The sequence below is a fragment of the Cinclus cinclus genome, chromosome 3 (genome assembly GCF_963662255.1).
Source record: "Cinclus cinclus chromosome 3, bCinCin1.1, whole genome shotgun sequence".
In the NCBI taxonomy this organism is placed as follows: domain Eukaryota; kingdom Metazoa; phylum Chordata; class Aves; order Passeriformes; family Cinclidae; genus Cinclus; species Cinclus cinclus.
The window spans coordinates 26,480,923-26,508,143 of NC_085048.1; the positions used below are offsets into that span (position 1 = coordinate 26,480,923).

Genomic DNA, 27,221 nt, shown 5'->3' on the forward strand with positions numbered 1-27,221 from the left:
ATAAGGCAGAACTGGCAACAACCAACAGGAAGAAGACTGAGATATTTGACATTCTCGTTTGCCTGAGTTTTTACTGTTGATTTCGCTTCCTACATGTCTGAAGCTCATGCTAGGTACTTGGGGGACTGCAGTCTTTCTCATCCTAGGAGAAGGTCAGCTTTGAGGAGCCTGAATATACCTAAGTCTGTGGAACTCCATGAGATACACTCCAGGGGGCTGAGGGGCTGATGTAGCTCTCTCCAAAGGATTAATCAGTAAATAAGCAAAGAACAATTTGTCCATCAGAGTAAATTTATAGGTGAATATAAAGTGCAAAAATTATATTTGAAAGACCACTTGCTTTTATCAGCTGTTAGAACAAGGATATGAAGCTAGAATAAGGGAAAAAAAAACATTTTTATCATTGTCATACACACACATAGAATTTTTTAATTTAACTGAGATGTAGATACTGGCTTAATGGGAACTATATACACCACCTGCAGTCTACAAGTTGAATCTGAAATGGTGGCTAAAAAAGCATAGATAAAGTACATGTGGAATGGTACCAGGTAATAACAGGCATGCATGGATATTGACCCCAAACTGGAGAAAAATTATTTGGGAGGTATATTATTAGGAAGAGAGATATGAAGGTTAAGTTTCTGCTACTCTAAGAGTGTCTAAGTGTGTCTTTTGAATGTTTGATGCATACAGAAACGCTTCAAAGGGCTTATATAGTTTTCATTCCCTTCCACTTCAATTGCTTCAGACTTTTAATCCTTGTTCTTTTTCTCATTTTTAAGATATACTTTCTTTGTTCTGTATACTTCCCTCCCTCATAATTCTCTGCTCATATTCTTCCCTTTGGTAACAGTAACTAAAATTTATTTCTGATATTCTGTGTATTCAGGGACATTGCATTATTAAAAAAAAAAAATAAAAATCCAAACATATTTTAGAGGAACAGATAAAGAAAGTTGTATTTGTTTTGCATATATTTCTTTCTTAATCCTCTGAAGCTATGAGCTCAGACAATCACAAGGTAACATTCAGCTCAATGAGACAGCAAGTTATATTTTGGCTTTTGCTTTAAGCTCTGTTTCAACTGCAATGCACATATTTCTGTTTCAGGAAACAGAATTTTACATGATACAAAGGGTATTTATACTTTCAACTTCCAGTTTTTCTCATGCTGCTGTTTTCTTTTTTTCCATTTTCCTGAACCAGAAATCCATCTTATATAAGTCTAGATGCAACTTGCAGACTACTGGATCCCAGAGATGAGGTACATACTTATTTTCTTTTTGGATCAAACTATTTCCTTATTTATCTCAATAAGACTAACAGCAATTTATCATATCTACAAGGCCAGATGAAATTGCATTATTTTCTGTTTCAGGTGGTAAACATTAAAATAAGTAAAAATCACTAGTCAAACTGTCTCATTTGAAGGAATGTTTTAAAAGCACAAGTGCTTTTAAATACTTAGAATACTTGTAATTAAGAAGACAACAAAACTAGTAAAAACTGTAATAAGCAAAACTGAAGATTATTGCTGTCATATGGGAGGATCACTTGGGCCATATGGCTCAGAACCAGTAAATAAAACATGGTTTGGTATCAGCAGTCTACTCCATGACCATGGGGAAAACCATGGTGTTGAAGTTCCTTCCCATCAGTCTTGCCTACTTAAATTCCTATTTTAGAAGAAGTAGAAATTAATTTAAAAGTGAAAAAAAAATCACTCCAATGTTTGGATGCATTTTTTTACTCTTGCTTTACAGTTTTGGTTATTACCTAAGGTGCTAGAAAAACTGTTTATCATGTTCAAGTTCTTTAAAATAAATTATATTTAAAAATACTGAACCATCCCTTAAAATTTAGGAACTCCCATCTCCCAAACTTACCAAGATGCACAAAAAGGATACCACAGTAATATGAAAATTTTAGAATGCATCTTAGCAAGTTATCACACAATACACAGTGAAGAGAATAAAGGTCTGTTTGAATTCGTGTTCTCTATGTCAAACAATTTTCTGAGTAGCAGCATTAATTTCTTGAATTACTGAAGACCCCTATAGAGAATGTATATGCATTTTGGCATGTGAAGCTGCTCTTTTAAGTAATGTCCTCTATTAGCTAAACCCACAGTAGACTTTCATCTGTGCCTGGAAAAATGCAAAGGGAAAAGGACATAAATTCCTTTTTATCTTACCATCTCTTGTCACAAACACCAAGAGCTGCATTCTTTGCCTATGTACTCTTCATCCCACACTGGAACAACAATCAGTACAGCAGCAACAAGGTCATTCAAAATTTCACCATGCAATCTGAGAGAAAATATGGAATTTGAAGCCTTTTTAACAGGCAGCATCTTCCAAAGACTTGTAAAAGAGAAAACACTTAATCTGTGAAAACCGAGCATCAGTAAACCAATGCTACCATGAACTGTAAGTAAACAATCTGTCTCCAATATCCTGTGAAGTACTAATTCACTTTGGTACAGAAAAAAAACCCAAAAAACTATTATTTCATTCTTTCAAGAATCAGAAGGAATCAGTTGTCATGTTGCTTCCAAGAGTTACAGCAAGTTAATCTGTTAGGTTCAGATGTTGAATAAATCAGCTATCTGGATGACTCTCCATCTTTCAAGGATTTTGAATAAAAAGCTTCCATCTCCCCAGTTGCCTGTTTGCTTGTGCTCCTCTCTCTTAATTTAATGCTGGTCTTTGATGGTAACTGGGTTTATTGCTGCACCTGTGGAAACTGGTATCTTCAGCACTATTTCCCCATGGAAATCTCTTCCTCTACACAAGATTGCACTGTAAAGAGCCTAGTTGTTATGGAAAGCAGCTCAATGCCTTTTCTTGGTTTTTATTGCTCTGGTATTTTGTGAGAGTTACAGGCACCTCTTACGGTATTTTAGTATTGATTTTGAGACAAGTCCTCTTTGACCTGAGAAATCTGAAAGGAAGAAAAATGCTGCACTGAAAAAGTAGAAGCTATCATCTGAATGCAGGTAACAGACCCTCCAGGAGAAACATTTGTTAAATTTGGGAAGTTTAGCAAAGCAGCTGTAGTTCTGTCAATTGACCTCAAAGCTCTTCACCCTATATACAGAGATAGCATTGGTTGCAGAAAAGAAAAATGAACTCCCTGGGTAGAGTGCTCACAGAGGAAGGGACTTTTGCCCAGGGGGAGTAAAAGAGATCTTTCCTGGTCTGTTCCTTCCATCACAAGCAATCAGAAAAGGCCAAATAAAGGTGATTACAGTTGCAATCTTTATTAGCAATAATTAGGATGGCAACACGAAGTGCTAGATAACACGCTCCAGCTCTGAAATTTTATGAGCTGCAAATAATACAAATCTACCTTGACATTTGGAGGATTTGACACGAGAAAAAATTGAACATAATGCACACCAAGTCAAAAGTCTGTGCAATTGACCTCAGCATAATGATTTGAGTGAATGAACAAAGAAATGTTTGTCTCCTTCATATTGCAGTTTTTGAGCTCTGAAAGTCAATTAAGTAAGATGTCTCTATCAGTTTTGGTGGGGGGCAGCGGGGGGGAGTGTTTCCAATATTCTACGGAAAATTTTTCAGAATTGTTGATTGTTCTTTACTAGGGTCTACTCAAGTTCCAAGGAAGAGAATCATAGAAGAAACAATATTTGTATAGCTCAGTCTGACATCAAAGCACAATCTTATCCAAGAGAAGCAAGGGTACAAAAAAACATTTATCTGGACAAATGGACTAACGTATTATTTTTCTTTTTTTTCCTTTTTTTTTTTTTTTTTTAATTTATTCCAAATATAGAAGACATTGACTTTATGCCTAGAACCATATGGGAGCTTATAAAAAACTTACAACTAAGGATGTATATGGTACTGAGTATGGCAAGATATATCAGATCATCATGACATCACTTAACCATATATAGTATCTATATTTATATATTTGAAGAGAACTATTGAAACATTTTCAACACTTAGCAGCAGTCATGCTAATGTCGTTATAAACTCAGATCTTCAAAAGAGCCTATAGAAAATAAAATTTTTGGAAAGGCTAGAGAGTCTTATAACTGAGACTAGCAGTCTAGAAAATACTTTGTAAATGGATTAAGAAGCAGAGATGTCTCTAATTTTACATTTGTTATTGGAATAAAAATATTTTAACAAATTTACCTTCATTAATATGCCAAATTATAATCTCTTGCCATTCACCTAATAGTGCTAGAGGATTGCAACCTCAAAAAATAACAGAGGCAGTAGCATTTCATCTTTCAAGACTAAATTTACCAAAGATCATCTAACACAGATCTTTATTAGGTTAGCCAAAGAATATTTATATGAGTAAAGCCTTGAAAAATTTTTTCAAGAAATTTTTCCAACCATATAAATAGTAAAAAGCAACAAAAACAAAAAAAAACCCAACAAAATTAAACATATTCAAGTCAGACAGTATTTCTCAAAGTTATAAAGAAGCCAGACTTACAAACAAAATATATCTGCAGTCACACATGAGGTAGCTATTTCTCTACTGCAGATTCTGTTACAAAACCAAATTTGACTTGTCATGTCCTGGTAAACAGCATTTCAAAAAATAGCTTTGTCCTTACAAAGATTATTGTTCTGATATAAACTATAAAAGCAAACAACAGAAATTATTTTCAGTTTGTCTCCAAGAGTCAGTTATGTCTTTATCTACCTTTGATATCTTCTGTAATATAAACAATCCAACCTTCTTCTATGGGTGTCTCACTGAGTTATTTCAATAGAGCAAACTTATGAAAATTTCATGACTGTCCCTTCCAGACAGAGAATGAACAAGTCCAAGAGACCTACATGTAACAATGCTTATGGATGCTTGTAGAGAGCTGTGATTTTTGTATTTGTGGTCCCTTTTCTCCACCTGTGACCTTCAAAGATAAAGGTTCACTTTGATAGATTTTTTTCATATATCCATATTGGCATTTAGTAGAAGAAAATATGGTTTCTGTTCCTGCATTAGTCTGCTTGCTATTGCTGAAGAGTGAGCACTGGTATATAGAGGACTTCTAACAGTGTACGGTCTGGAATTGCAGTCTAAATAAACTCCTATAATGCTTGTATTGATCTAATGGAGCACACACAGTGTAAATTCCAGACAAATCCAAAACACAATTAACTAAAATTTTATTACCTATAGAAACTAGTGGTGGGGAAGCCAGTGTTGATTTTCTAATTGTGTTTTGTATAGATAACTTGCACTAGAATAATTTGATGTATAATTTTTATATGTGTACATATGTATCATATAAGCAATTATTTCTAAGATGCAACTGTTTTAGCTTAATAACTCACAGTTGTTAAAAATTGCTTTTTATAAATATACACTAATGGTCTTCTCCAAAACCAATTTTGTAGTTCCCATCCCATTCAAATTTTTTTTAAAGTATTGTGACTGTTATGCTCTGAAAATTATTCTCTAGTTCAAAAGAAAATGCCTCATAATTGAAGATGAAACCTCAGTATTCTTTTGGCTGTGAAGCCAGTTCAAGATAAAATAAACACATGTAACATCTTGACATTAAAACTGACACATTTAATTTACAAAAATTTTGACCCCTGACCACTTTAGAATTGCTTTAAGAACGTAGGAAATGGGAACAATACCTGTGGAACTAATGAAATCTCTTCCAAGAAGTGAAATGTAGATTTTACTAATGACCTTTCAAATCAAAGGAATAGTTTTTATAGTAATGAGAATGGGATCTGCACCCTGTCCTTTTGTGTGGAACTGTTTCTTACTGATTCTTCATGGCTCAAAAGGATATAATGTCAGCAGCAATGCCCATAATCCTGGAAAAATGTTGTTCCTTTGTGCTACTGACACTGCTGATGCATGAAATATCTAATATGTAGCTAACAAAGACAGATGGTTTTCCCATTCATTTCTAATTAGCCATTTTTGAAGTGTCAGCAGCATTTTTGTTTATTTGCTTGTTTAAACTTCCTATTTTACTAGGGTTTTCCTAATTTAAAATGTGAATGTTCTTTAAAGGAGCAGTTAAATGAAGGGCAAAAGAACAAGCAGGAATGAGTTTATTATGAATCATGTGCAACAGAAGCATTATAGTATTAAGATTAGAAATAATGAGGTAGTGAAACCTGTTTGAAAACTTTTTTCATTCTTTTTGTGCATTGCCTATCTTATTTGTTTCCATTCTAGTTTTAATTCTCACCATCCCACACATCATCACATCCCACCCAAGATTTCTCTTTAAATTTTTGTTATTGACAAGCCACTGAATTTCAGTTTTAATATCATTGCTACGTAATATGATAAAGGGATGAATTATGTTGAATATGGTTTTTATGTCCAGCAATTCAGTGAGTTTTGTCTATGAGGATGTTGTGGTAGTGTGTGAAGTCTTGCTAAGAGAAATGGCATCCACAGTTCTCTCATTATCTGTCAAGTCAGTCATTTCACTGAATGCCATCATCAGGAATGCTTTTCCCTTTGTGAAAACATTCTCCTGAACATCTTTTCCATCATGTGTGTGGAAACAGTTTCAAGGGTTATTTGCTTCGTCACCATTCCAGGGACCAAGGTAAGGCTACCTGGTCCACAGTTTTCCAGATCCTCCTTGCCTTTCTTGAAAGCAGCAGTCACATTCTCCATTCCTAGCCTTCTGTTTTTCTACCTTTGTGCATTCCATTCTCTGATGTATTTCCATAACTTGTCTTTCTTCTGATCCTTAGGAACCTCTCCTTGTCACCAAGATTTTTTAGAGATAATCAAAAGTGGCCTCACAAGGACTTGAGCCATTTCCCTCAGGACTCATGATATTTCCTATCAGGAGCATGAAGTAGAGAGTCTCCCAGTATTTACTATCACTCATCCTTCCTTCTGGTGTTGCCTCATGAGTCAGGTTTAGCTGATTTAGATGCTTCACTGGACAGAGCTTCTAGTACATCCTGTGGTATTGGGTCACTGAGCCTACTCTGTAGTGACAGAGCTCAGATAGGACAGGAACCCTCATCCTGTTGTCAAGGTTACAAGCTTCTACCCTTCATTTTAACTGAAGTCTCTATTTCCAAAATTTTATGCAAAGACTCTTCCTGTTTCTCCTCCATTATGTCTGGGAGTTCAGGTTCTTGCATTTATAGAGTCTTAGAGAGCATGATACTGTTCCCATCTCAGCTTCACAGACTGCTGACTGCCTCCTGAAGCTCCTTTACTTGGCAACACAGATCCTCTTCCAGCATACAAATGCTTCCTCCAGGCAAGGACACTATCATCTGATCCCAGCCTCAGCAAGATGTTCCAGACATTTCTGCAGCTCCAGGCTTACAGAATTGCATCCTCCCTGAGGAGCTCAGTCCAGTTTGAGGTCTCTGATGGGCTGATCTAATGACTCCTGTGGCTGGTCAGTGATAGTTCCATGCAGCACCTCACTACCTAAGTACACAGTGTCCTCAGTGGAATTTCTGGCCCCTTCTATTCTGTTGGCTGTGCTCTGGGCTTGGCAGTTACATACACTCTAGCATTTGCTGAAAGCATGCTTGGCTGTCCTTAATGTGGAGTCAGCTGGAAACAAAAAACTTAAAAGTCCCCATAAATCAAGAAAAGTTGGCAACAACGCTTGTGCGACACTGCTACAGCTTGCTAGCGGTCACAACCTTCTGTAGTTATCCCTTCTGGGGATCACCAGGCACCCTGGAGCTCTTCAAAGGTTCACAGCAGTCCTTTGATGACCCCAGGAGTTCCCAGGAAAGTTAGCATATCATAAGCCAGAGACCAAAAACTGCTGTGCAAACTCCTTTGTTTGTTAGCTCTGCTCATGTATTAGAACAATATTTGCAATGAAAGTGTTTAACTGGCCTACAGCAATGATGAATTTGGGTAACTTATATTACATTTCACACACTCTCAAAGCTATGCTTGAGGTACCTTATTATTTTAGAAACTGATTTACATTCCCTCCATTTAACCTGTGAGCTCATCAAATGATTGTTTTATGTCTTTGAGTGTTTGCAAACAAAATACATTTTAAAACATTTATTTTAAATGTATCACCTAATGATTAAATATACCAGGTGGAGCAATGCTACTGTTCAGGAAGAAAAAGCTGATTAACTAATTTGGGAGAGGGGGAGGTACTCACTGTATTTTGTTTCAAATTTTAATGATTTATTGGGATTTTGAATAAAAATGTTATTTTTCTTTGAGAAGATTGTTGAATTACAGCTAAAATATGCCCTAAGGAGTGCAGAATGTCAGTGGCTGTTAGATGTTGCTGAGGTGGAGCAGCAATATTTTCCTTTTTTGCTAAAGGCAATAGAAACCCTAAAGCTCATTTCACTGCAGTATTACAAGAAGGACACTACACATTTTCACTTGTTAGCAGTATTACCAAAGAGGAACTCTAAAACACTTGCTAGCTGTGGAGGAAACACTTGTTTGTACTTTCACACATTTCTTTATCTAATTCATTAGTAAATTTCCTGGCTGTCCACATAAATCTTTTAAAGATGGTTTAGAGTAAGAAATACGTACAAAACTTGGTACTAGAATGAAGGAAAAAAAAGTACAACTCTGAACAAAAGATGAGTCAGAAATGCAAAAAAAATGTTTTGGAAAATGTCTCTATAGCAAGAGAGGAAGAGTTGGCCAAAGAACCCTGAAGAAATGACAAATAAGAGTTGCTGCTTGCAATAAAATGCTTTAGCATTTGGCATCTGGGATCATTAAATACCAATGTGATACTTAACTATGGGAAAAGCTGCTTCTTGCTTTTGGGGAAAAAAATTAAGGAAGAGTATAGCAGTGGTTAAAAGGAATGTGAGTAAAAAGCAGAAGGCACACTGAACACAGCATTAAAATTATAATGATATCGTGACTTCCTTTAGAATTCTGTGGTAATTTAAAACTCACTCATTTTGAGATGAGCATATCTTTAAAACACACTGTGTAAATAGGCATGCTTTTACTTTTAGATCTTTCAGATATTTACATATCCTGAACTTAGGAATCACCTGCTTCTACAACTTGGCACAGAGCAATTCTTGCATATTTCTGAGAAAATGCAGAGGCTGATTTTGACTTTGATTTTCCAAATAAATCCTTTCCAGAAAGGGAAAAAAGAAAAGAAACAGTATGCTGACTTTCTGTAACAGTACTGCAATTAAAGTATGCATGACACTGCATATATCCTAATGACTTAAGACTGGTCTCTTTTTAAGAGCTTAACACAGGTTACACTAATGAAAAACTATTTTATTAGTCTGAAAAGACATGGCTTCAAATGCTAAGGAACAAAGAGAGGAGCAATAGGGCAAGATGTTTTACTTGGAAATGTACTGAGAAAGTAACAACAAGGATAAGGCAGGATAAGTCTAACTTTGGTTGACAGTATGATTATCCAAATTGTCAGCTGGCATAAATCATTATCTAAGGAAAGACAAAGAAAGATGATCATGGCATGGTTACTAATTGAAGAAGGATTGCTAAGGAAGACTAGCACAGTTTGAGATAAGTTCTGAAAGCACTCAAAATACCTTCTGCTATGTACACAAATTATTCATTCATCTGGAATTTAAAGTGAGGTAGGAAAACCATGGCCTCTTACAGGACAGGGTAAAGTGCAAAAGAGTTTAAATTGGGAGAATTTAAATGTAGTCAACTTTTTTGCACACATTAGCAATAATTTCTCAGAAGTGCTTAAGGAACTTGTTCCTCAAATTCTAAGCTGACATTGGCAGTTACCAACTTTCATCCTTGCAGAACTTAGTGGTAAGGAGAGGTTTCAGCATTTTATAATACAGCCAGGTTTATAATATCCATAACTGTGAAGGGGTAAATGGAGACCTGTCATAGTGGCACAAACTGGATGTAGGAAAACATGCTGGAAGGAAAATATCAAGGATAAGATTGAGCAGACAGGAAAATGTCTGCCTCCAAATCAAAACAAACAAACAAACAAACTAACTGAATAACTAACTTACTAAATAATAAGGGGTCATGATTGCAAAAGTAAGATATCCAAAGTGAATAAGATAGCATGAAGAAGTGAACTTCAGTTTACACTAAGATTATAAAAATTATATTTTATTATTATAGTGGATGGATTCAAGTGCTGACAAAATACTCAACTGAAGCAAACACTGAGCCTGTCATAAAACATAAAAGACAGATAAATGGCATAAGAAAATATACTTAGGTAGGTCTAATTTCCTGTTTAGTATGAAGAAGTCTTTGTATGTTGTAAACAGAAAAACGGCAGCAAGGCACCGTTTTTATTCTTTATAATAAACAACAAGAAGTGACAAAATGAATGTGGACTTCAATGTGAATATACAGGAAGAACTGAGTACTTTGGAAAGACACTTGATTAACTCTCCAAGTTCTAATGTCATAATGACTACAGACAAGTTCCAAAGTATTCTACATCACTAGAAACTCCAGTTCATCTATAAAATTATGTTGCCTGTTATTTGGCAAGAAGAGTTGAATAGATTTTCTCTCAAAAGTTGGTAACAGCAAAGGAGACACAGGAGCTTTAATCAGGGTTTGATGTTGCTAGGGATAAACCTCCGAATTATCAATACAATAGAGAAGCAATAAGTAATTTAGCTGATACTAGACAAATCTGTCCATAAATGTTCAGAACCATAATTTGAGATTTCATGTTATCATGAGAATTAAAGTCACATGGTACTGGAAATATATGCATTAAATATATGCATGAATTTTTTTCTAAATGAATTTATTTGCCATGTGCTCTGTGCCAAACTGAAACCTGAGAAAGAATAAAAAAGATATCTCTCATTTTAGCAGCTGAGCATAAATTAAGTTGAATGAAAGGGACATATTAAAACTTATTCCCATCCAACAACTCAAGCTTGACAACTGGTTCAGTACCTTTCTTACCTGATTTTTTAAAATAAAAATATGCTTCTGAGAAGGCTTTATTTTCTTTTTTCCTGTTGGGATGTGATTTATTTTTCTGTGGTGGAATCAATAAAGAAAGGTATTCAGTGTGACAGATTTGTTGATACTTCAGTTTTGCCAGATAGTTTTCATTTCAAGATTCAATAATGAGTAGCCCAGATGAAGAAAATTAACTCAAAAATGAATTTTTTAATTAGTAATTATGCTTTCTATAATTATTGTCTTGTCACAGATTAGAATTTGGTAAGAAAATGTTTCATTTTCATTATATTCACTTTTTTCATAAACAAATATATATATTTTAAGCTGTTGCACAATAAATTACTTAGTTTTTAAGTAACTGATGTTTCCAGCTGGACTTGCAAATATTTAAGAGAAAGTAAACTAATGAAGATTATCAAAGCATAAAAGAAAGCTGAATTTATCTATCCCTTACATTAATTTGAGTTGCAATTGATACCAAGTGCCAGTCATGGTGTGGTCAATTTCAAAGAAATTCAGAAGATTCTGAGTATTGAAGCCATCAGCTCAGCTTATAGCAGGAAAATAAACAGTGACAACACAAGGCCACAGGCAAGGAAACTCCACTGCCTATCACTGATGCATTCTCAGTGCACTTGCTGGTCTGACTTTGGTCCAGACTAATGCCTGTCCAAAAGAATGCCTGGGCACAGCTCAAGAACTGCAATGATCTTTTCTGTTAGGCAATTATAATCCAGTTATCCTGTTTTAAAACTACATTTTAATTTAAAGGCATGGCTGGATGTCCTCAGGTTCAGGTATCAGTTACTGCCACTGCTTCACTACCATAACACGAACACTTTGTCTTGTTGATGTAGCTTGTAAGAGAGAAGCATTAGCAAAGGTAATAAAAACCAACACATTTTTTTTTAATTAAGAGTAATTATGGTCTTTTAGCATCTGTGAGTACAAATAGGGACAGCTCTAATGATTGAAATGAAATTATATTATAAAAATAAAATATTGAGCTATACTAATTTTCCTAAGTGTTGCCAAGTCTCAGAGTCACTTTCAACTCTAGGTAGCTCTGAAGATGTTGGGTTTTTTGGTGTAACCTGCCTCTTGTATAGGATGATTCAATGGTATGTCTAATTTTCCTGTTCTGTTATGTCTACTAGGACAAATAACTCTGTGAAAAAAATATACCTGGTGCTTACTGTTCAAATCAATTTTCTTTTAAACATTTTCTATAATAGTTCAGTATTTGCCAAATCCAGAAAAAGTACTTCTTGAGTATTTTTGTTCTCAATAAAAATGGGAAGTCCTTGGATTTGTGTGTAAGTAACTGACTCAGGTATGAGTAAAATCAGAAGTCCTGTTACCTCCTGTAATACATATAATGCTTCTACAGGCTGGAAAAATTGGTAAAAAAGGACAAGTAAGGATTCATGGCTGCAAAATATCCATTCACCAATAATTGTCCTGAGGGTGGTAGACTACAAAGAACTACAGACATCAGAAAAATAAGAACCACAACATTTAAATATTTTAATTTTTTTTTTACATTCCAACATTGCCACATTTTCTGTTATTAGAATAAAAATATTTTAGCAAACTAGGAAGTCTAGCACCACATAAAAATGCAGCTCTAGGACATCACAAACCATTTTGGTGAAGTTGTGAACATATTTTTTAAAAAATATTGTATCTATTATGTTATTTAACTTAGTTATGTTAGGGCATTTGGGGAGTCATTTCTCCATTGTCAGCTGTGGTTAGTTTCCTTTCTGATTATTGGTTGTATTACGAGGAATATATGCAGCCACATCAGTGTCTATTAATAATTTACAGGACTCTTCTAGTATTGACATCATAATATAGATAAATCCTAGCTTCATGGAGCAGAAACTGATTACTAGATTGTTTATGGAATCCTAATCCTCATGCTAATGAAATAAAATAATTTTTAAACCATGAATTCATGCATGCAATAAAGATTCAGGTTTAAGCTAAAAATAATATTGTTAGTGTCAAATCCTCTTGCTTTGTCTGAAGGTATATAAATTTTAGTTAAATTACTATTTTGTTGGTATATGAAGCCACAAGGTGGCAGCAATGATATAATCTCCTCATCCAACTGCCCACTACCAGTACTTTTACTCTTTAAATTATGTCTTGTGTTTATAGGGCAAATACGACAGAAAGAGAAACTATATTTTATTTGGCAAAGTACAGTTCCAAACTAGGTTACTTGTTAAATGATTTTTATATCATACTGTTTTCCTTTTTTATTTTTTTTTAATTTTACGTATACTGTGTATTGTATCTACTGGATTCACATGAAAGTATGGTGTAGCACTGTATCCTGACAAAAGTAGTTTGCCCATTTCTGTAATAAAATTTCCTTCCCAAGCTGGGAAATAAAATAATGGCTGGATGTATAAGCCTGGCCTTCCTGGAACATGACCATATAGCGAGGAGATGTAACGCTTACCGATAGCTGTTGAAAAGGTCCATGCAGGTGCCATTGTTTCTACAAGGCTCTGAATTACATTCATTTGATTCTTTTTCACAAAATGTTCCTTCCCATCCAGGCAAACATTCACACTGGTATCTCTGTAATACATTAAGTAAAATAAAAAAATCTGTTACTCTTTGTATTTTAATGCAATTACTAAAGTACTATTACTAATTGTTGGAAGACATTAACAGATAGCAGAACAACTTTTTTTTTTTTAAGATATGAGTGCATAAATACATTCCCACAGCATGATGATGAAATGTGTAATGTACCAGCATTGTGACATCTACAGGTGTGCAGGTGTTTGGAGACCACAAAAAACTTTGTTGTGTTTTAGGCTTTTGTTATTGAAATTTGGAAACAGACAGAGACAATTGCATTTCAAAGATATACGGGCTATGATCTTCATATGAACAGTAAAGAGAAATTATTTAATTTTCTAATACACTTTAAAAATATAATACATTAAGAGTCAGAACTCTGAAGGGAGTCCAGATTGAGCAGTTGACCCAGACCTTTCTGTAATGATACTCTTATACTCTCCTGACAAATTAAAAGCTTGAAGTATTTTATTGGAGCAAAGAATAAAAAAAAGAAAGGAAGTTAACAATGTAAAGTCTCACTCAATATGATTTTCCTGGAGTGTGGAACAGCTTCATTGATACCACTACTTCAAATGAAATTATTTACATGCATCTTCTATTATATCTGGTAAAATCAACTTTTTCACCAACCATCTTGTACACAGTGTATTTGTGATTTGTATTTTCCCAACTGCATTCTCCTTATTTTGTGCTCTCGTTGATGAAAATTATTGCTATGCTTGCTTGGGACACACCCATGATTTCTGTGACACGGATGTTCTAAATCCATTGAGACAAACTTTATAAGTCAAGAAATAAATTTGAAGGGTATCTTTCTGAGTTAAAATCTGGTATGGAACATGGGCAGATGACACCAAGATGGGTGAGAGTGTTGGTCTGCTAAAGGATAGGAAGGCTCTTTAGAGGGATGTGGATAGGTTGGATTGATGGGCCAAGACCAGTTGTGTGCGATTCAACAAGGCCAAAGTGTTGGTTCTTGCCCTTGGGTCCAACACCCCCAGGCAATGCCACAGGTTGGGGTAAAAATGTCTGGAAAGTTGCCCTATTGGAAAAGGACCTGGAGGGGTTGATTGACAGCAGCTGAACATGATCCAGTGTGTGCCCAGGTAGCCAAGAAGGCCAGTGGCATCCTGGCCTGGATCAGCAATAGTGTGGCCAGCAGGAGCAGGGCAGGGATTGTCCCCCTGTACTCAGCACTGCTGAGGCCACACCTCAAGTGCTGGGTCCAGTTCTGGCCCCTCACTGTGAGAAAAACACTGAGGGGCTGGAGAGAGTCCAGGGAAGGGCAATGGAGCTGGGGAAGGGTCTGGAGCACAGATCCTGTGAGGAGATGCTGAGGGAGCTGGGGGTGTTTGGTCTGCTGGAAAGGAGGCTCAAGGGGAGACCTTATGTGTCTCTACTGCCATCTGAAGGGAGGTCGTAGCAAGATGGAGGTCGGTCTCTTCTCCTGCATAAGAAGAGATAAACCAAGAAAAAATGGCCTGAAGTTGTACCAGGGGAGGTTTAGGTTGGACACTAGGAAAAATTTATTCACTGAAAGAATAGTCAAGCTTTAGAACAGGGTGCTTTGGGAAGTGGCTGAATCACCGTCCTTGTAAGTGTTCAAAAAATGTGGATGTGGCACTTGGGGACATGATTTGGTAGTGAAAATGGCAGTGCTACATTGACAGTTGGACTTGATCCTAGAATTTTTTTCCAATATTGATGACTTTATAATAGAAGTCAGAAAATGATCAGATCTTTTAAATGTAGCACAGAGATGAACTTGGAAAGAAAATAATTTGCTGTGAATTGTGCCAAAGAAAGAAAAAAGAAAATACATTTGAGACAAATTACATTACTACTCGATATGTTAGTGTATCAAAATATTGACTCCAAGATTAGCTCAGTTGTTTACATCATGGTGCTAATAGCACCAATGTTCAATTCCCATATGGGCTATTCACTTTGGAGTTGGATTTGATGATCCTTGTATGTCCCTTTCAATTCAGAATATTCTGTGATCTGTGATAATAGCCACACCCAAATGTCTCAGTTCTCCGCATATTTATTAATGTCAAACGGGAAAAAAATGAATGCTACTAATCCATATTCATAAGTAGCAATCAGACACCTCTTAAAAATTTTTCTATTTTCAGGTTAGGTTTTCACACATACTAGGATTGTGACATACCAACTTTTTTTCCAAAAAGCTCTTCAAGACATGGATTACAAAATGAGAAGTGAAAGGAGGCTTGCCAAGAGTTTTGTTTAGAACACATCAGTATTTTTCTAGTCTCACTAAAATTATCTGTCAATCAAATGCTGAAATTCTGTTCTTTGCAGACTTTTCATTATATGAGAATTGTCACATCAAGCACAAAACATTACTCACATTTATGTATATCATGCATATGTGCAGAAAAAGCTAAAAATTCTTACACATTATTTCATCTCAATGTGGTTTTCCAGTAATTGAAAGTGCAGTGTTGCATTAAACTATATGTAAGCAGATAAAAAAGGTTTTGTTAGACACAGGTCTTTACAGAGAGGGACCTGGGAGGCCTGGTGGACACCAAGTTGGGCAAGAGTCAGCAATACGCCCTTGTGGCCAAAAATGCCAAGAGCACTCTGGGCTGCATTAGGAGGAATGCTGCCAGCAGGTTGAGGGAGGTGATCCTTCCCCTCTATTCAGCCCTGGGGAGGCTACACCTTAAGTGGTGTGTCAGCTGTGGGCTGCCTGGTACAAGAGAGATATGGAGTTATCAGAAAGAGTCCAGCCAGTGACATTATTAAGAGATTGACACATCTCTCAGATGAGGAAAGGCTGAGAGAGCTGGGATTGTCAGTCAGAGCTTAGCATACACCAACAACATAAAATGACAAGAAGTTGCATAGTAGAAAGCATGCAGTGGATCATGCAAGAGACTGAAGGAATAGAATTTGATCCCTATTTATATGTTCTTCCCCCTTTTTTACTGTAACTATGTATTACTATCCGTTGGAGACAGGTTAAAATAAATGGTACCTTTGAGTTCCTGCAAACTGTCTTTTGTCTGTCCTGTAAAGAACACAGTAAGTGCATAAATAACACTATAGTTATTCCTTGTACTTAGCTCTCTCTTTTACAATATGTAGCATACTATGCTTAAGAAGAGTGGATTTTACCAGCTAAGGTAAAAATTTCTGATCCCTTGCACACATACCCAGAACCAAATATGAGTATGGGCATGTCTTTATCCAATTAACTGTGTGTGCTGAAAGTGCCATTTAAGAGCATTTGCATATTTTCCCTTCTCCAACACAGTAAATGAAGAATTAATCATTTCCTTAAGCCCTATTCAATGTTACTTCACTAGGAAATGGTAGCTGAACATCTGGCAAAAAGAAACTGCAATGAAAAATGTTCATCGCACACAACAAAGATCCTAATTATGAACAAGGCAAATCTTCAAGCCTGTCCTATGTATATATAGGTTGAGAAGAATTTTTATCATATAGATATATACTCCAGATATGTTTTCCATGTCTAGAGAAAAAAAAAAAATTAAAGATACCCATGGTGACAGAGCATTTTTGGGGGGATTTTAAAGTTTCTAATTCACAGGAAAAAAACAAAAAACCCTCACCTGGAAAGAGAAATACACGAAAGGAAACATAGAAACATTCCTTTATTCTTTGTGCTCCAAGTTCTTCTGTCAGTGTGTTTTTCTTAGGGTGCAACCCTTTTTCCATTAAAGTCAAACAAGATGAACCTATCATTGGCACATAATTGGAGATGTACTCCAGCCTCTATAGAAAACTCATCACAGAACTCTTGTCTGTAGGAATCAGAGATTTTTTTCCTACAGAAAAAACTTCATGCAGCTTCATTTTGGTAGTGTTAACAGCAGTTCATTTCACCTTGTGAAATAAACGTGAACATAAAAATGTACGCATCTGTGAAATCATATTTGCAACTGCTCTAAACCATATTGAGATCCTATCATTATTTATGCAACCTTTTTTGTTAATTTAAGGGTTTTTTCTGAGTTGCCACTTTAGGGCTTTACTTTTACATTGTTATTGATTTAACCATTTGCATAATCATACATATTAACTGACAAAATTAGATTCCCATTTGTCATTATGGCATTGTTTTCTTTGTGCAAGTCTGTTTGCATTTATATCCTAAATAAGCAAGCTTGTTTAAAAACAAAACAAAATATAGAACAAAACCAAACCAGGATATCTGTTCATCTTCATTTGGTTTAACACTTTCATTTTTACTACAGAAGTCTGAGCTAAGACAAGACCTTCACCAGAGTGAAGTCCCAGCAAATGCACTACTTTTCTGTCTTCTGATAATGAATTATTTACCTGTTCTTCGCAGGTTGTAGGAAGAGTGAATGTATTAACTGTGCTGCTCCACAAATTAAGGAAATTTGACTTCTGACACAAAGAAAATCTGCAATTAGCTCTGTTGTTGCAACTCTAGAAGACATACATGGCTTGCTCTAATATTAGTTAATAACTCTGTAATAATCAGATTGCTTAACTCACAGCAAAGAAACACCTCTGGGGCTGAGTGTCAGGAGGCTTGCTATAAGGTTATTAATACTGATGTTAATTGGAAGAGTGATTATAATAAGTGGCATAAAAGAATAAGGTGAAAAAATGTGAAACATGGATTCAAAAGTGATGAAAAATTACAATTAAAAATCTAATTTCTAAACAGTACTACAAGTGATTTGTTCTGATAAGACTACTGTTTAAAAATCACCAAAATAGTTACTGAATGTTATTATTAGAATAATTAACTGATGTATTCTTATAAATTACTTTATTTTATAAAAGGCTTCTTTTCTATTTTACTCTTGCTATGTAAGTTACAAAATCTGTGTGTTTTGTGTTAAGCACTTAAAAACGTGAAATACCAGGCTAAATAACTTAATATTAAGTACTAGCTATCTACAGATATTGAGGTAGCATTAGGTAATTCTATAAAGACTTCTAAATTCTCTCTATTTATTTATATATCTTTTCCTATCAATTATATCTTAAAAATGCTGACTAATATATTTATTTGCTCTTCCAAACTACTTATATTCTTTTGTACCCTAAGTTATTATAAATTATATATCATCTGATATAAAGGATAAACAAGATTTACTTTAATTAAAATTTTGAGCAAGGCTTACAGGAGAAATGAGGAACACTTTAAATTTGCTTATCTCTCTAACATTTTAAATAATGAACAGGCTAAATTAACGAAAAAGCATATTTAAAAGAGCTGGTACAAGTAAAGTGTGGTAAGTTGTAATGATTTTTTGCTTTACGTTGTAATAATTCTGTGTTATTTAAAATAATATTAAAAGCATTTAATAAGTATGTGCGAAAATTAAGATTTTAATCATATTTGAATAGTACACCATTAGTAAAAAGAAGCTGACATTTTCATTCAGTGCAAGTTCCAGCTTAAAATATGGCTGGTATCTAGACATGCTGTGTATTTATAACTCTAAGTGAACTGTACTGCAATTTGTAATCACAAAGGAAATTATCTGAAATGGGAACACTTGCTATTTGCACTGCAGGTCTCTATACAAAACCATTACATAGAATGGTGTTTTGCTAAAGAATAATTACTGCTGCATTTGATGTTGCTAATTTTATAATGACACTTTTTGTAAAAGTATATTTTGGTGAAAGTTTAGTTATCTTAAAATTGAATCATAGATAATGCTAGTAACAGTCTTCTCTTAAAATTATTTTAGATTTCATGTTATATTTAACATACAATTAAATTTTGGCCTATGCCTTTACAATTTAACCAATTATTCCCATCACTGCTCAGACATGACAGTCCTCACAGTCCAATGTAAATCTTGTTTGGGTTAGTTTTCTGTGTGGTGATTCATCTGTAACATGCTGAGGCATGCAAACAGGCAACATGGCTTTTACTAGTATTGGCACAGATACTCCATTTGAGCATGGGCAATGCTAAACATTATGTATGCATTATGTTTGCAGAAAAAAAGGAAAAGTACTCAATAACAAATCCAAATCTCTGTGGATTTATACTTTTTAGTAAGTTTAAAATGTTATTTTACGAGATGCTACAAGAAATATGGACTTTGGAAGACAATAAGAGGTATTTAAGAACAATCATTAATATAAACAAATGTTACAGTCAAAGTGTTTCAAAAGTTTTTGATGTGAATATGGAAAGATTTTTCTTGGGAAATAAGAAGGATTTAAGGGAAAAAATAAGATTTGATACTGGCCCAATCCATCAATAACTTTATGACAAAAACCAAAGTCAGTTTGAGACCTCCTACATAATTAATAATAGGTGAAGAGTCTTTTTTGGTCTCTGCTTCCTGACCTCTGCCATTTACTCTGTTCGTACCTTTGTTTTGTTCCTCTCGTAGAGAGCTTACTAAGAAATGTGTCAATCAAATAATCTTCAACATGACAGGTGCTGAACAGTACAGGAAAACTAATGAAAAACAACAGCCTTAAGTTGTTTGTGCAACACAAACCAAATAACTAATCCAGCTAGTCACAGACATTTGAGTATCAGCCTTTGATCAGTGTATTTGTTTTGACGTTCAGCTCAATTGTTCAATGACTAGTGAAAGGTCATGGACACATTCTTGTTAAGCCAGAGTACTGACAGGAACTTGACCCCTCTAAAAGCTTGTCCAAAGCTTTCAGTTTATCCCTGGATCTCAGGTAACAGGAGAGCTGTGGGAATTAATTATGATATTCCAAAGGAATAGTCTAGGTACTGACATAACATCCTGCTTTTGAATTACAAACCCGGTGTTGCAGCTCGTAACTTTTTAAGGAAAGTAAAAAAAAAATGTGGAAGAACAACTACCGGTTTCCATAAAACAAAGCTATCTCCTGCCTTAACATAACAGCTCATTCAAATTTATATCTTAAGCATATAACCATTTTCACATCAGTACACTTCAATCACCAGAAAGCACCATTTTTGCCAACATCTGACTCAAAAGTAGGGGAAAGTTAAAGAAACAGGCATTTCCAAAAACACTTCAAACTAAATATCCTTATAAGCACCCAGACATTCAAAATATTATTTGATGTCAAGTCTCTTCTTTTGAACTTTCACTCAACCCCACTTTAAATTTATAGAAAATTTCATTATAATAAAGCACATTACAGGAAAGCTCATTTGGAAGGATGAGAGCATGGATCCATGCTCACCTGAATTTGCATCTCTTGTGGCTTGGCTGTGCTCATTTTCAGAGACATACCATAATTCTTTACTTTTTAAAGTAGAACAATATGCACAGAAGTTTAAAATATAGTGGAAATTTCCCCATGTATTTGCCTCATACATCTAGGCAGTTGCTAATGCCCAGGTAATATGTGTGTCTTTGTGAGAAAGTTCAGAATCTTTTCTATCAAGAATTTTTGTCATTCTGACCCCACTGCCACAGCTCCTGGAAGGATTGTGCATGCCTGGAACCAGACAAAGTGGGTTTCCCAAAACAGAAATTCCAGTGTCCCCAAATTCTGAAGCACTAAATGCAGCCCAATTTACTAGAATTTACTCCAAGACCAAAGAAAAAAATCCAGTGTTTCAGATGTTTGATACATGTCCTCATTACTGGAAACTAAATCTCAGCACTCTTTTCACCCTTTCTTCACTCACAGTTTTCCATTACCAAAAGTAAGAGTATGCAACTACTTAATGATGCATAACTGAAGTTGGGTCATATCGTAAAAACTTGGATCAGTTTGTTTATCAGGGTCATCTAGTGATGGCTGCATTCACAAATGAAAAATTCATAGCAGCTTCTGATTGCAAGAGAATTTCTGTAATACGTATGATCTCAAAATGGGTCATCATAAGAGTCAATACTTTCTGGGAAAAGCACAAACTGTGTCCAACAGTCTAATTCACTTGTTGCATAACATGATTTAGAAATAAGTCACCAAAAGTCAAGTACAAGCACTCCTTTGAAATACAAATTATTTAATTGAAAAATCAATGAGAGTTTACTTTTGAGGTTCCTTTCTTAAAACTCTATGGCTCTTAAAATATTATTAAAGAGGTTGTTAGACAAGAAATAAAAGAGATACATTGTAATTTGCCAGTGTTTGCCACCATTTAAAAGATTCAATTTCCTAGAAGGAAGAGAGAGAGAGAAAGCCAAAGGAACTGTAAAAATGGAGACAGGCTAGATAAACTGAGGGATAAGAGCATTACCAGCCTTCCCCATTTTTATAAAATTATTCCAGTCTCAGGTTCTTCCTCTCTGTATTAGAATGTCTTTGTCGTACTTTGGCTTGAGAATCAGAATGTGATTTTAAGAGCGCCAGATTTTAGTAATGTGTTTCTCCTTGTCCTGAAAAATACAGGTTAATTATAGATGTTTCAGCAAAATAAAGGACTGTTAAGAAGGGATTTCCATTAAGAAACACTTGTACAGATAAGAGAAAAGGGAATAGTATTCTTACAATAAAATCCTAACTTAATACTTCACATTCAAATGTTAAGAGCTGTCTTTCCCTCTTTCGTTATTTTTCTAATACATAGTTAAAATTAATTTTAGCATCATTTAGGATGAGGCAATAAAATATCAATCATTTGTGCTGTAGGTTGTCCATAATGTGAGCTTAGGGAAGTAATACTTTAGGAAATTATAACTTTGGATTTTATGGTTCTATCTGTATTTGGTATTGTAGAGGTTAAACACTCTTTACCTGTTAGCTCATATTTCATATAAGAGAAAAAAAAGACTTTTCTCTCTGATAGCAGGAAATTTAAAGACTTTTATTCTAATCTTTTAAGGCTGTAAAAATATTTAATCTTAGCTATAACTTTTTCTGTCTCATTTCCACTCCCCGGGAGAGCTTGATCTTATTAAGGGCAATCTTTTGCAATTTGCATTTTTCTGGCCTTCCTGGAGTTTGCCTCTTATTACTTTAATGAATTTCTATTTCTGGATATTGAAGGTGCTTGGTGACAGGACTTCAGGAGGCTCACACCTTTTAATGGTATTGCAAACACTACACCCACTAGCCCTATTTATTAAATCTATTACAATTTATGATGCTGGTGCAAAGTTAGACTTTTTCTACATGCTTTGGATTTCAGCAGCATGTTGATGGGATCAGCAACTCATCAATAAGCCACAAAAAAGATTATACATGACAGAAATTTCTATACAAATATGATATATTATTTTCCTTTTTCCTATTGGCATGATGGCAGTTGTGTCATTAGGTCACGGACCCTCTCCTCTCCTCTCCTCTCCTCTCCTCTCCTCTCCTCTCCTCTCCTCTCCTCTCCTCTCCTCTCCTCTCCTCTCCTCTCCTCTCCTCTCCTCTCCTCTCCTCTCCTCTCCTCTCCTCTCCTCTCCTCTCCTCTCCTCTCCTCTCCTCTCCTCTCCTCTCCTCTCCTCTCCTCTCCTCTCCTCTCCTCTCCTCTCCTCTCCTCTCCTCTCCTCTCCTCTCCTCTCCTCTCCTCTCCTCTCCTCTCCTCTCCTCTCTTCTTTTACAAGACTTTGGTATACACTGCTTGTTGAAACTCATTCCACTTGTTTGTAACTGTATGGTATGAAAATAATGTTTTGAACCAGAGGCAGAATGAAACAGAGGGGACCTTTTTGCATGTATAACATAACTTCTCTTAAAATATTTTATTAAAGATATTGAGATACAAAAAAGCAAAGATTTACCTGTCTTCTAAATAAACAACATTACAAATTCTTTTTACTTTATATATATCTAACTACGTTATAGGTTTGAATATTTCACTTTGACTATATGCCCAGAAGAATGTAAAACTCTAAGTTGATGCAACAGAATAAAATTTATTTTTTTATATTAAATCAATACTATTCAGGGTGTAGGATTTTTGTTTTGTTTTGTTTTGTTTTTGTTTTTGTTTTTTTTAACTGAAGACTTTAGCATATACTTTTTTAAAGTGTAGTATCAGGGTAAACTTAGTGGGAAAATATTGGACCAGTTTCTTTGAACCAGATTGAGATTTAAAAAGGAAGTGTATAGTAGTATAATTGTTAAAAATACATATATATATATATATATATAAAAGTTACTTATCTCTGATTAAATGATTGTTTCTGAAAAGTGTGTGAAGAGCTAGAAAATATCACTGTTTTAAACCACTGAACATTAGAAGTAACTTAAAAAAGAAATTATTTCAAGCATTGTTCCTGATCTTTTTTCACTCACAGAATATGTGCATGTATGAAAGAACATAGAGCTGAAGAAAATCCAGAAGAGCTCTATAACATTCTGTGCATCGAGAAATCATGAGGTAATTGATAAGAAGTCCCCCTGAACATCTTGCTGTTTTGGTATTTCATTAAGCATTCATACTTTGAACATGAATAAAAAATATTTGTTTGCTGATATATATGGAAAAAAACACTCTAAGCACTATTCTGGATTAGCTGCCACAACTGTACTTAATAATAGATGAAGAAGGAGGTTTCAGTTTTCTAAGACAAACAGGATAGTGCTTATTTAGAATACAAAGCTTTAATTTATAATGAATAGTCCATCTAAAACTTGAAGGTGAGAACCTGACTGGGACTTATACGTAAATTAAGAAAAATGAAAAAAGAAAAAGAAGGAAGAAAATATTTGGAATGACCAATTCATTAGAAAGAAATTACAGCATAATAAAAAGTACTTGAGTAATGAAGCTGGTGAAGGGTCTGGAGCACACCTCTCATGAGGACTGGTTGTTTATCCTGGAGACTCAGGGGGACCTTATCACTTTCTGCAACTACCTGAAAGCACAGTTAATAATGTGGGAATCTGTGTCTTCTAAATTGCACATAACAGGAAATGAGGAAATAGCCTCAAGCTGCACCAGTGAAGCTTTTGATGGGAAAAAAAAATCAGGGAAAAAATATCGTGGAAAGGCTTATCAAGTGCTGGAACAGGCTGCCCAGGGAAGTAATTGAGTCACAATCCTTGGAGGTATTTAAAAGTTGTGTAGATTTGGCACTGAGGGATTTGGTTTAGTGGAGAACTTGGCACTTCTGGATTGACAGTTGGACTTGAACTTGGAGGTGTTTTCCACCATAGCTGATTCTATGATTCTAACCATGACCTGGGTAAATTCCCAATATACAATTTCACAGCTATACCTATGTAAACTTTGCTGTGACTTTCAAATTTCTGGAGAATGATGTTTCCTAATTGTCCTAATTTTGGATGGGATAGAGTTAATTTTCTTCTTAACATCTGGTACAGTGCTGTGTTTTGGATTTAGGATGAGAATAATGTGGGTGACTCACTGATGTTTTAGCTGCTGCTGAGCAGGTCTGACATTAAGTCAAGAACTTTTCAGCTTCTCATGCTCTCCTGCTACTGCTGAGGAGGCTGGGGGGCAAAAGCCTGTAAGAGAACACAGCTGACCCTGATTGACCAAAGGGCAGTTGTGATGCTGTGCACAGCATATAGAATTGGTGAAAAACTGGCTAGGGGTCTACTGCTTGGGAACAGCCTGGGCTGTTAGTTGGTTGGTGCTGAGCAATTGGTTTCATTTTTATCACTTCTCTTCCCCTCTGTCTCTAATTATTTTAGTTCAATCATTAAATTTTCTCAGTCCCCAAGTTTACTTTTAGCCCTCCAATTCTCTCCCCCACCCCACCAGGGTGTGGAGTGAGCAAGCAGCTCTCTGGTGCTTAGTTGCTGCTGGTGTTAAACCTTTACATAGAAATTATTTTCTCTCACCTACAGGTTAGAGACAAAAAGAGATTACAAAGATATTCAGATATACCCTGGCTAAATAAAGGCTGTGTTTGATGTGTGTTCTGCTTCTCTGGCGGTTTAGAAACTGAAGGAAATTTTGGGGTTCATAATCAAAAACATCATAAGAAAAAAATTATACATGTGACAGTAGCAGTGAAATAATTGGGGCAATTCAAAAAAATAAAATATTTAGACAACTATTGTAGGGAGGAAATATATTCAGTAAAGACGGGAGAAAAGCCTAAAGCAGTAAAAGTCTGGGTTTTCTTAGCATTCAGTACACTTCAACTGGATCAAAAGTGGTGTTATATCAAACAACTATTGTGTATTAATTACCCAGTTTTAAAATAAATTTCTGAATATTTTTTTTCCTGATATGCATTTATTTGAATGTTTTTTTGTCTAAACCCAAATTTAGTCTAAATTTCTGTCATACAAAGCAGTTGGGAATAGACACTCCAGAAACTCCACCTAAACTGCTTTTTTATCTTTTCTTTTCTTTTCTTTTCTTTTCTTTTCTTTTCTTTTCTTTTCTTTTCTTTTCTTTTCTTTTCTTTTCCTTTTTTTTTTTTTCCTAGCGGGATGCTTTTATTGCTAAAAGATTACACTAAAAAGCTTGTTTCTTTTGCACAGTTCCTTTGTCTCCTTTCAGTCAGTTACAATTCAGTATAACATAGAAACCTACGATTTTTTAGTCTCTCTTAATGAAAGTCATGCAGTTACTAATAGAAATAGTATAGATTTCTTAATTGACAAAGGTTTAGTGGAGAAAAACTGGCAGCTTGGAAGGTAGGAAAACAAACTGGGAATACAGCCAAAACCAACAGAAGTAATATAAAGCTAGGAACTTGGAAGCTACAGGTGTACATAATGAAGGCTGAGGAGAAAGATCTGAGTTTCTGCATGGCAGCAGGTACTCTGAGGTGTACTTGGCCTACTGTTCATAATTACAATTATTAATGAACTTGACATATTTAAAGCATGTAAAAAACTGTGTCACAATTATTGTTCATTCCTCAAGCATGAAACAACTATCACAACATGACTAAAAAGCATATGTCCACAGCCAGAGGAGACTGGGAATGCTGCCTAGGTAATAAAATGAAAATGCCAGACTCTTTGATATGCCTTTTGTGTCTTTCCCTTGTGGGTACACATGCAGAATGTGCATTTTTATTCTCTATAGCACTGGGATATTTTGCTTGCAGATGCTTTTCAGTTTTGGACTTACTCAGAAATCATTTAGTGACAGTCATCCCAGATGTATAACTAACCAGCAAGTGGCAACAGAGTAAATCAAAAAGTGTATTGTGTTTTTCTCTGCTGCACAAAATATTACATTGTTTCTCCTAACAAAAGATCCCCCCAAGAAAACCCAAATAAAACAAAACCAAAACAAAAAAAACCACCACAAAACAATTCAAAACAAAACAAAACCAAACATCCCCTCACCCTCTTCCCACAAAATCAGCAGAATGTAAGAAACTCAGTCTCTTACGCTTTAATTGTATTTTAGGATTAAGCAAATTTTCAGAAGTTTGATATTTGCGAGCTTGTTTTTAAAAATACTGCATATATTTTATTAGAGTCTGCAAACATTAAAATCAGAAATCATCTTATTAATATTACATGAGAAATTTCTAACAGTTTTGCAGGTCCTAAAGTTGTTTTACAAAGTCTCTAAAGTGCAGATACTTGTTTCAAAAGACATTTCAGATATAGCCTATGCACTTATAAACTGAAAGAAGCCAGACTAGTTGAAAACTTGCAGTCCTCCACCAGTGGTCTTCTTCTTTCTTTTTTTTTTTTCTTCATTGTTTTTATATCTCATTGATTACATATGAGCAAGGTTCTTGAACACTGCTCAGCACCTCAAGGAACACCTATCAAGAAGAAACAAAATATCTTTGTCTGTAGTACTCAGAATAAAGGAACTGAAAATGACTCCTTACTAGACTTGTATTTCCTGTCACTGACTAAACTACATT

At 35.1% G+C, this 27,221-nt stretch overlaps 1 protein-coding gene across 1 annotated transcript in view; it reads right to left on the reverse strand.

The window, feature by feature from the left end:
• EYS (eyes shut homolog) overlaps positions 1–27,221 on the reverse strand; it is a 706,383-nt gene that overhangs the window by 435,593 nt on the left and 243,569 nt on the right. Inside the window, exon 21 of the mRNA XM_062489770.1 lies at positions 13,376–13,497. Within this exon, the coding sequence (XP_062345754.1) occupies positions 13,376–13,497 (122 nt within the window). The remainder of the gene's footprint in view (positions 1–13,375; positions 13,498–27,221) is intronic.